This window comes from Thermobia domestica, chromosome 6, assembly GCF_964235325.1.
Source record: "Thermobia domestica chromosome 6, izTheDome1.hap1.1, whole genome shotgun sequence".
NCBI lineage: Eukaryota > Metazoa > Arthropoda > Insecta > Zygentoma > Lepismatidae > Thermobia > Thermobia domestica.
Window position 1 is genome coordinate 4009552 of NC_137459.1, and position 11431 is coordinate 4020982.

Here is an 11431-nt window from a genome sequence, read left to right on the forward strand (position 1 = left end):
TAATTATATCTTATAAATAATTTCCAAATAGTTTGCCAACTGGCCGGAAGTATTGCTGTTATTTTGATTAAAGCCGGTGACCGGTACAAACTTCGCACGAGCCTCTTTATGACCGTTTTTTTTAAATTCAAATTTGTATCTAGTTCGAAGTATAGATTTAAAAAGTAACTTTCATTCTGTAAATCCAAAACTATCACCTTTCACCATCTATCAACGATTAATATATTTTGTTCATTTTTAGATAATTTTAAAGAGATGACAGTGACTGTATCAGGGGAAATTTAAAATTTACTTGTAAGGAATTTTACACATTTATTGAGAGTGAAAAAGGACTTCTTACAGCAATTTCCTGTAGTTGAAGTATAAGTTTAAATAATACATTTCATTTTCCAAATCAAAGTTCATCTGTTTCGATAATTTCAAAGAAGTGGCAGTTACTGGTATATACAATAAAATGATCAATGCCGATTTCCGTTTCTCATTTAAAGCACATTGTATCTATTAAGCTTATTAATGAATGTACTAAGGATATGCAGAACACAGGTGGGGCAATCCAAATGAAATCGACCAATGATGGTTGCTGACAGAATTTATTTTTATTATTATTATTTTATATATATATATATATATATATATATATATATATACCTAAGTTTGTGCCACATATAGGGAGTTGAAAACGGGATTAATTTATTTTTTAGCCGCCCAGGTTTTGTCCTTTTATATAAGCGCCTGAGCGTATTTTCAATTTTTTTAGTGCATTCCGAAAAATTGTGTAACTTTTTAGGTTTTAAAGATAATTAGCTCACACCCAGTGGCGGCGTAAGGCAAACTGGGGCCCGGGGCCAGTGAAGTAGATTGGGGCCCCTTTTCGAACAATCGTGATTTATACACTTTTATTTTGACATTCATTTACATAATCATTCTTTCTGTTTACTCCTCTCCCTTTCCCGTTGGTGTATGTGTTTAGACCATTTTAATCTGGGATATATTAAATAAATGGGGGTGACATTCAGCATCCCTGGCCATTTTTTTTATTCTTAGAACCGCCTGTAGGCTGGTATCTAAAAATAAAACTGGACCAGGACTATCATTGCATTTTTCTTTTTTTTTATTCATTTTTAAACAAAGGGCACGATACAAAAAAAAAAAGTTTAGGGATACAAATGTAACGGAAATTACAATCCGCGACAGAAATAATATAATCTTAAGAACAAACAAAACGTAAAAACAAAGAATCCAGAATTTATCCTACACCTATACTATCCTAGTATCAACGCGTACTGTAGTTAGATGGAATAGTGGAAGTAATGCTCCTAATAATACATTTAGAGACAAATTTACGTACAAAATGTAACAATGAGCTGATATTGAAAAATATTACAAATAATAATATAACCGATGCAATTTCTAAATGTAAGCTCTGTTTTCTAGAATTTTCTTGTTCGGTTCACGCCTTTGGTGTTTCACCTGTGCAATTTCTCATTGTCACCTACCTGAGTTTACGCTACCTAGATATTATTTGATTAGATTTTTCTCCTACAATCAGTCCCGTTCACTTTAACATTTCAGCGACTCCAGTGATAATACACGATACTTAGTACGGTAAAAAGGAAAAAATAATGTATATCAGTAAATAATATCTAGGATAGATTTTTCTCCTGTATGTCTTCTTCACTTATTTTTACTATGTTTTTCCCCAGTGATAATACACGATCAATTTAGTCCCACTGCTTTTGCTGAAATATCAATGAATAGTTAAGCACTAGAATGTTTCTCTCCTTGCTCTTTTTTTTTTTTTTTTTTTTTTTTTTTTTTAACTATTGTTTCCAGATTTCACACTGTTCTATGATTAAATTGTTCTGTATTTATTACTTCAGTCATGTTTATATTCTCTCACTTACGGCTATTTCCATTACTACTTACTAACATGCTTAGTATTTGAACATATTATTTAAAAAAATCCAGAATATATTGAATAATTGGGGATATATTATAGATTAACTATGTGAGCACAGACTGTTATTACGGGTTATACCATTTTACTTTTCAGTACACCTATCACCAGTCAATTGACAGATCTTGACGGCTTTCTATTACTCTTTTATTTCTTTTGTCTTTTAATTGCCTTAAGTTGAAAAATGAAACTACTTTCGACAGTAGTCCCACTACCATATTAACATGTGTTCCACCAACATTCAGAATGTTACTTTCCTTGCTTTGGTAGCTGCGAAAGTCTCAACTATATTATCAAAATCCAAAGTGGGTGCTATTTCATTTTTGATAGAAACAGTGGCGGCTCGTGGTACTTATACTTAGGAGGGCTGCATAAAATAAAACACCTTATTCAGAAATTAATTCCATACGATCGTCATTCCTTGTAGTAAATTTTTTCGATAATTCTATCATTGAAGTTAGGGAGCTTTTCAAACATTTCCTTTTCCATTGATAGCATGGCAAATGCCGTTAACCATTCTTCTCCCATTGTATTTCTTAGAAAAGTTCTCACTCTTTTAAGGGTAGAAGAGCATCATTCAGGTTCACTTCTAGTTAGGGGCAGCGTTATGAATATTTTCAAAAGTTTTAGCACCAGAAAAAGTGGAAGCAAGACTATTTCTTATAATCAGTGTTTCTTCCAGACATGTTTTTAGGGAGGCACTGCCCCCTGGAGCTCTGAGAGTGCTCCCCGGTGGATACCAAAATAATACGTCTATATGATAATAATAAATAGAATAGAATAGTGCCCCCCGGAATGCGAAGTGTGCCCCCACGGAACATAGTTTCTGAAAGAAACACTGCTTATAATATACTGGAGGAAATTCACACCACCACCAAGCTTCCTAATCTCTTCTCTTGCACAAACTACACTAAGTTCAGTACAGTGGCGTAGGGAAAGGGGGCAGAGGGGCTGCCCCCCCCAAAGAGGTCCGACAATGTACTTTGACGCTTGTAATTTTTATATATTTTTATGTTTATATATTTCTTTGTAATGTTTCTATATGTACCTATAACAACTTGCCCCCCCCCCCCCCAAACACACATCCTGGCTACGCTACTGGTTCAGTATAAAGTTCATCTTTATCAAAAACAGGAAAGAGCTCTATACATTTATTGAAGATTTTTTCGGAAAACGAAACTCTAAATTGATCGAAATTAGATTTCTGCAGGAGTGAAGGTATAGATAAGTGGTCTGTACAGTGGAAGCGCAGGAAATAACGTCACACTTCTTTGGCTGCGTCTGCTGTTGACTGTGTATTTGAAACAATTATCTTTTGGTTTTGATTTTACGTTTCGATATCAACTAGTCCTATTGATTCCCTGATTTTATTAGCTTCAATAGTGAAGGCAGATAAGTATGACTGAACTTTTGCTGCATCTATATGATGACTATGTAGTTGGTTATATAGAATATCTACATGTTGCGTAACTAAGTAAAAAAAATTCTTCATCCAATAAGCATTAGGGTATATCTCTCTCACTACAAGGCAGACGCTTCACTTATTGTTGTAGTGCTTGAAGTCTCGGATTCTGACAAAATTTTGAAACGTTCTTGTAGTTCGTCCTGCTTTTTGTATACCAAGTTAACAGTCCTAGATTTAAAATTTCATCTGGTTGGTCCACCTTTGGGTATCCGCTTTGCAAAACAAGAATATAAAACTGTTATGAAATCGAGAAGAAAACCGGGATAGCATAAAGATTAGAAAAGAGTATTCTGGCTTTAGTGTTTTGTCTGGTAGCTCTCTCCATTACAAAATTTAATTGATGAGCAAAACAGTGCATAAAATAAGCATTAGGATACACCACTCTCACTTTGGCCTCGACTTCATTTATAGCCCCACTGACTACAGGTGCGCCATCATAGCTTTGGCCAATAAGAAGGCCACTCATAAATAGACCACTCTAAAAGAACTTAAAAAAAAAAATCTAATTGTATAGTTTCATATTTAGTAGATTTTTTTCACTTGTCTTTTGGGAATACTGATACAGAAGATAAAAATCATACGTAACACCAGATTACTCGCACGACACCATGCAAATACTGAAAGAATTAAATATAATCGAATATTGCACAGCTGCCTACTAGAAACACCCCGCCAGCAAACAAAACAACCAACCCCAAACAACATAAGTATACTCAACGTTGCTAACCAAAGAAAGGGGAGTTATGCCACTCGAAGCTAAAATCAGAAACTAAATTTTTGGATGGAATTCGCCAGAGGATATTTCCCTGGAGTTGGCAAGCCTGAATATACGTACTCATCGCTGATCAGAGCAGACGAACACAAAATGAGAAGGGCGCGCTTGCGCAAACTGTTAAGCATTCGAAAGGACTGCACGTAAAGCAGTCCACACGTTACCAGTAAAGACATGCTAAAAAGAGGAGGAAGTGGAATCACAGCAACGTAAGAAAGGCAAAGCGAGATGCATATTTTCGAAATACACTGAACTCTAGCCAGAAGGCATTGTGAACGGGGTTACGCTTGGCAACAATGTAGGAAAAATGAATGACGTTTATATCGCGATCACGAGTCATGACCTACATATACCACAAAGTAAACGCCAGCTGGTGTCGGTCCTGGTAGCCGAGTGGGTTAGCGCAACATACTAGTAAGGAAAATCGTTGTTGGCGTGGGTTCAAGTCCTGCTTTAGGAAAGTTTTTTTTTACTACTTTAAAAAATTTTTTATAATACTTCTTTCGTTAAAATAAGATTAAAATAATATTGAAAAAGTGATTTAACGATTATTTTTTAAAATTTTCATTAAACTTCTTTCCTTAAAATAAGTTTGCCCTTGTACTTATACAGATCCATAGTAAAAGAAGAAGAAGTAGTAGTAGTAGTAGTAGTAGTAGTAGTAGTAGTAATAATAATAATAATAGTAGTAGTAGTAGGAACTGGTTACAATGCAATTGAGCATTCGTTTCCGTGCGATGTTGCCAAACCTAATGTCTTCTGGCTAGGGCTGAGTGTATTTCGAAAATATGCAAGCGAGATTGTACTGATAGTCCCAGAGGGGGGAAGCGGGACAACAAATTTGCTTCTAGGAGGTGAAAAATTGAACAACGAAACGCGCGTAAAAAGTGCAATATATATAAAGATTAATTATTAAAGCCCGTCTCACACGGATCTGAACTAAGGCCTCAATCCAGGCTACAACTTAACAGTGTTGCTTAACTCAAACTTCCATACAATTTCTTTTATCCTGAGGTGATGTAGAGGTCTCAGACGATCCTTAAAACTAGGTAGGTTTTACCACCAGAGCCTCTCGTGGTCGGTGTGTTAAACAGACAAAAAAAAAAAAAAAAAAAAACAACGAAGAACGTGTTACGCACAGGGCAATCAACTGTCGTAATTGTAAATATTATTGTTTATCTATTTCAGAATGAGTTCATCCGAAGATGAAATAGCCGTAACAGTGATATCTGCTCCGTTGTTGATACAAAATCCGCCCTCACCTCCCCCCAAAAAACGAGAGAGAAAGAGTAAAGAGGAGTTATTGGTCAGGGAGTGAATTCTTCGCCCCAATAATGCACGGTAAAGCACCGTATTTTCAATGGTGAATAATAAACTACATACAGAAGATTCTCGTTCCTACAAATATATATATATATACAGAGTGGAGTATTCAGAACTTCATACGCTATTGAAATTAGTAACTCCGAAAATTTGGCAGCGCGATACGAACAAGGGAGTCTGTATCAGCTGAAAAAAGGTCTGTAGATCCTTGTATCCACCAGATTGTAGAACTGAAAATCAAATGACTTGTCCGTATATGTAAATGAGGACAGTTATCAGGCGCGGAAAACTACAATAAAGAAAGAGCAATTTTCTAGTATAGGTACTGAGTGTATCCGCTCAGCTCACTACTCACAAAAAATGCCCACATAACCCATAAAGTAAACTTATACCGCGCCGGGAGCTCCTCTCATGCACTACACCCGGACTTTCTGAATTGTGCCAGCATTGTAGAACAAGAACTTTTCCCTAAAATTGCACGACAGACATACAACATTGATGACAATTTACTCTCATTGTTTCTGTTTCTGGTGCTGGTTTACTTTTCGCGTACCACACCTGAATTTTATGTTTATACGTGTAGAATTACTAGTGTAAAATTATTACAAATGCTTTACGACGGATAAAATAAGTGAGTTCATATGAAAGATGCCTGTATAAAAACTATTTTCCACCTGCGATGAATTTCTGCACAAGTGTACAGAAGTTGTATTTTGTTTACAAGTGAAACGCTACTAGTATGATACCATGACAAATGCTATTGAAACTCGTATTACAGTGGTGTCTCGTTAATTCGAACTTGGATAATTCGAACAGAAGTCCATTCCCCTTGAAAACTGTATTGAAAACAATAGTAAAAAATCGTGGATAAATCGAACTTTTGAACCTGTGTTTTGGATAATTCGAAGTAAATACAGTTGAAAAATTTTAATGTTGGACAGATATAAACAGAGAAATACAGTTTTAACGTGTTTTCAGTTATCCAGATGCAGCCATAGGGAAGAGTAATACAAAAGATAAATAGAAAATCTATGTAATAATAAAAATGAAGGTGAGTTGCGGAAGAAGTAAAGATAGAGAACGTGTGCCAATCTTATCTTGTTTCAAAATTGGTTGAAAATTTAAGATGAATTATTGATAAAGTCAACCAAATGTTATTAATATCGTATTCCACACAATACATGAAATTCAGGATTTATTGACCGTTCAAAAACAATCAAATTTAAGCAAATGAGGTTTACGACTTCTTAAAAGTGAGAACAGAATATTTAAATTGTTATTGGTATTTAAATGTTTGGGCTATTCAATGTATGTTGTAGTGTTGTACGTAAATATATTTTCCATTGTACACGTAGTTTGAATTATGTGGAATCAATGTCGTTTGTTAGTTTGCGGTATTCAATCACGCAAATAATAAGCTGCTTTAAAGGTAAAGTCTACTGTTTTTGATGCACAATACTTTGGTTTGTTTGTTGTTATATATGTGCAAATGAATGTTGTTGGATAATTCGAAGTTTTTTGTTGTCCCCTTGGACTTCGAATTAAAAAGAGTCCACTGTACTGCCAAAACCCATTCGTTTCCACTACCCTCGCTCATACGGATACCCACCTTCACTGACGCACCCCCTCGCTAACATTCGCCCCCCCCCCCCCCCAGCATCGGTTAGATAACATTCGTGCTTTTTAGTGGGGACCTAGCGCAGGTTGTTTTGTGTTTTTGGGCTATAGTTTTTATGTATGCATCCGGACGCTGTATTTATAGGCAAATAGTAAAAGAATTATAATTTTTCAACAATTGCTTATAACACCCCCTTGAATTTAACTATGCATTGTGGATATTTTCATGCCGCCCAGCACAAATCATTTAGAAATTAAGAAGAAGGAAATTAGTAAAGGAATTCTAATTTTTGAACAATTATTTCGAGTGCTGCGCCAAAAGTAAACCTGCACGCTTTTTTAAACATGTTACATTTTTTGGTATACAAGTTGCACAACATACTTAAATAAGCTATTTTTATTCTTTTAAAAGATTTAATTACATTTGTTCACACCTGTTCTGTTCGGGCAGACACTACTTACTTCACTGCAAACCTTCTCTAAGGTCTTTATTCTTGCAGTTTTTTAAAATAATATAAATCGTGCTTCATATTATCTAAAAATTCATATTTTTCATATCATTCTATTCATATTATTAATATTTCTCTTGTCCAGGCATTGTTTTGAAATTACAGCGAGAAATAAAAGTTGAATGTCGTCAGGCGCTAGTCTTTTCTGATTGGTAGTTGTATGGAAGTCCAGAAGAAAATAGAAATTTCTTCTATTTTATAGTAAAACTATTCATGGCTTTGGATTGATTGTTTTAACAAAAGAGACACTGACCAAAGCTTAAAACCCACTTTATTTTAAATTAAAATTTGTAACTGTTTCGGATATCTAGCATATTCTTCTTCAGACACTATCGAAAATAAATGAAAATACAGACATATATATATAAATATTGTTATGACAAAGTTTAAATTCTTTAACCGTCATTCATTGTTATGAAAAAGTTTAATTTTTTTTAACAGACATATATATAGTCATTGTTGTACTTTTTTTTAATTTATTTTTTTTTATATTTATTTATTATTATTATTTTTTTTCTATTTACTGAGGCCTTCAGCCAATCCCATAAGTCTTCGTGTTCACTTTCCAATTAATCACGTTCCTTCATTTTTGGTTCTTATAAGGGCTTTTTTTTTAATTTTCTTTTTCTCTATGCTATTTAAACTTCCTTGCCATAATTTATTAATAGGTAAGCCTCCTGTCCAGTTCATCAGTTTATCTCTTCCTACCTTCTTTATCCAATATGCTTCTCCACTTCCTTATTATCATTCTTTTCTCCATCTCCAATACTTCCGGTTTATCCCAATTAATTCCGTGATTCGTCTCCTTAACACGTTTGTATATGGCATTGGTATCTTTCTTCCTCCTAACATCATCTTCATGTTGTTTTATCCTTTCTTTCATTCTCTTTCCTGTCTCTTCTATATATGACATATCGCAGTCCTCACACCATACCCTGTAGATGACTCCTTCTTCCTCTTCATTAATCTTTTTTGTGCCTTTTCTATTCTTCTTCTTTATTGATCTTAATAAAGTTTCTCCACTCTTTCTATAAGTTCTGACCCCTCCTTTCTTCAATAAATTCTTCAGTTTCTCCGTTTCTTCTCCCATACTTTCTATGCCATGCCATTTTCCACTCTCATCCTCTTCATTCTTCTTTCTCCCTCTTTTCCTCTTCCTGCGTTCTTCTTCCTTTTCTAACTCTTTCTTGCTGTAACCGTTCTTCTCTAACTGTCTGTAGAATTTCTGCATGCTCTTCTTCCTTCCTTCCTCTTCGTCCTCCAGCATTTCTATTCTTCTTATCATATTTGTTATAAAATTTCTCTTTGTACTTCTATCCACGTCGCTCCTCTCATGGCAGTACACTCTCGCTGAGCACTCTTTCTGGTACCACCTCGTAATCAGCCCTTCTCCTTGTTTTATTATGGTCATGTCTAAGAAGTTTATTCTTCCATTTTCTTCCAACTCCATGTCCAAGCTTATACATTTTTCTTTATCTTCCACACTATCTTTGAAGTTCTCTAATTGTCTCCTAGTCCCTTTCCACAAGCCTAGACAGTCGTCCACATACCTACAAAATATGATCAAGTTCTTACACCCTTCTTCTTTCACCTTTTTCTCCCATTTGTTCATAATTATTTCTGCCAGTACTGGGCTCAGCCTCGAACCTATACTGATTCCTTTTCTTATTTTTACCACTTTCTCACCGATTATACAATAACGGTTTTCCCATATTACCTTCAAAGCCTTAACTACTTTCTCTTTTGTCCATCCTTTTATACTTTTACTACCCATTTCTTCCTCTATGACACTTATTATTAATTCTGTACTAAGGCTCGGGAACATAGCCTTAACATCAAGACTAAACATAAGTTTTCTGCCTCCAATAAGATCCACTCTTCTTAACAATTCCTTGGCTTCTTCTGTGTTCTTCACTCTGCACGATTCTTGTCCTTCTCTTATGCTTTCACAAATCTCCTTCAACTCCTTCTCTAGTGGCTCCCAGTAGTTGCCTCTACAGTCTAGTACTGGTCTAAGCTTCACCTCTTTCTTGTGTAATTTTGGGAAACCTTTCATTCTTGGTATCCTTCCTTGTATATTTATCCATTTCTTGAAACCTCTTCCTTCATGTCCTTATCCCCTATAACCTCATAAGAATTGTCACATAAATCTTCCAGTTTCTTCTTGTACCACTCTTTCTCCATAACTACCACTGCTCCACCTTTGTCCGCCTGTTCTATTACTATGTCCTTCCTACTTCTCAACATCATAAGACCCCTTTTTTCTTCCTTCTTCAAATTCTCTTTACTCCTTTTCTTCATGCTGTTCTTCACTATCGCTACTGCTCTTCTCCTTATTTTCTCTCTCTGTTCTTCTTCTTTAACGTCTGTTAAGGCCTCTTCCACTGAGTAAATCAGCTCTCTAAAGTCTATTTCCTTTTCTTTCACCTTGAATCTGTGACCTAAACTAAGAAGTTCTTCCTCCTCTTCTGTTATTCTCACGCCTCCCAAGACCACTACTCTCATTTTTCTCTTTCTTCGGTTTTTTCTCTACGCCATCCTAAAGTTTTCCCTTTCTTCATCAGTCTCTCTTTCACTTTTTCTTTAAAACTTCTCTCCCACTTCTCCAAATTCTTCATAACCACTTCTCTTACAAACACTGTCAGTCCGTCTTCTATTTCACTTCTTATTCTCTCTGTAGTCTCTCTACTCCGTTCTTCTTCTTTATTTCTTCTAATTATACTCCACACTAGTTCTTTTTCGGCCTTTTTTTAGTAGTTTCTTAAACCTCAGTGATGTGTGCTCTACTCTTTTCTTCATAATCCTGAGACCTTTTGGTGTTACTTCTTCTTCCAAACACGTTTTCAAGAACCATATTTGCTGTATCTTCACTATATCCCTTCTTCTCTATCTTTCCATATGTATATACTCCTTTTCAGTCTTGGAGTCACTTCGATAGTAAGACTATTCATGGCTTTGGATTGATTGTTTTGACAAAAGAGACACTGACCAAAGCTTAAAACCCACTTTATTTTAAATTAAAATATGTAACTGTTTCGGATATCTAGCATATCCTTCTTCAGACACTATCGAAAATAAATGAAAATACAGACATATATATAAATATTGTTATGACAAAGTTTAAATTCTTTAACCGTCATTCATTGTTATGAAAAAGTTTAATTTTTTTTAACAGACATATATATAGTCATTGTTGTACTTTTTTTATTTTATTTTTTTTCTATTTACTGAGGCCTTCAGCCAATCCTATAAGTCTTCGTGTTCACTTTCCAATTAAACACGTTTCTTCATTTTTGGTTCTTATAAGGGCCTTTTTTTATTTTCTTTTTCTCTATGCTATTCAAACTTCCTTGCCATATTCATTAATAGGTAAGCCCCCTGTCCAGCTCATCAGTTTATCTCTTCCTACCTTCTTTCTTCTTCCATTTCTTCCAAGTCAGGATCCAAATAAAGACAGCAGAAAATTCCAACCTTACCTAAGGACAAGTTACCTCTCACACGATCGTTAAGTAAGGTCGTGAGTTTTAGATCGTGAATCGCAGCCTTACTTCAGCCTTACTTCAGCCTTACTTTCTGAGACAGGCTTAAGTCTCGAATCGGGAGTATGGAATTACGTTGGGGGTCTGCAGTTCTGCAGCCTTTACCCACGGGCCGCCACTGGATAGAAAGAATGGCCAGATTCGTGAGTCTTTCTTGACTCGTTGTGAAGCGCAAGTATGATTTTATCAGCTTCATTTTCCTGAAAGAGCTTTTACATGATGTGACAGATACGGGCAGTATTATCAAAA

At 35.2% G+C, this 11431-nt stretch overlaps 1 protein-coding gene across 1 annotated transcript; it reads right to left on the reverse strand.

The window, feature by feature from the left end:
• Nucleotides 1–3284: 3284 nt before the first annotated feature.
• Nucleotides 3285–9699, reverse strand: LOC145687103 (uncharacterized). Its single transcript, XM_081760562.1, has 2 exons — nucleotides 8955–9699; nucleotides 3285–3427 (listed from the first exon to the last, which is right to left on the reverse strand). Exons 1-2 carry the CDS (start codon nucleotides 9697–9699, stop codon nucleotides 3285–3287), a joined length of 888 nt encoding a protein of 295 aa, XP_081616688.1.
• Between the last annotated feature and the right edge of the window lie 1732 nt (nucleotides 9700–11431).

What these genes read in the sequence shown, in the direction of transcription:
- LOC145687103 (XM_081760562.1), bottom strand. Translation starts at nt 9,699, where the DNA reads ATGAAAGGTTTCCCAAAATTACACAAGAAAGAGGTGAAGCTTAGACCA. An exon ending in GAGGAGCGACGTGGATAGAA is followed by an intron (nt 3,428 to 8,954) that starts GTACAAAGAGAA and finishes TTTTTTACTTAG; the next exon opens with TTACGCAACATGTAGATATT.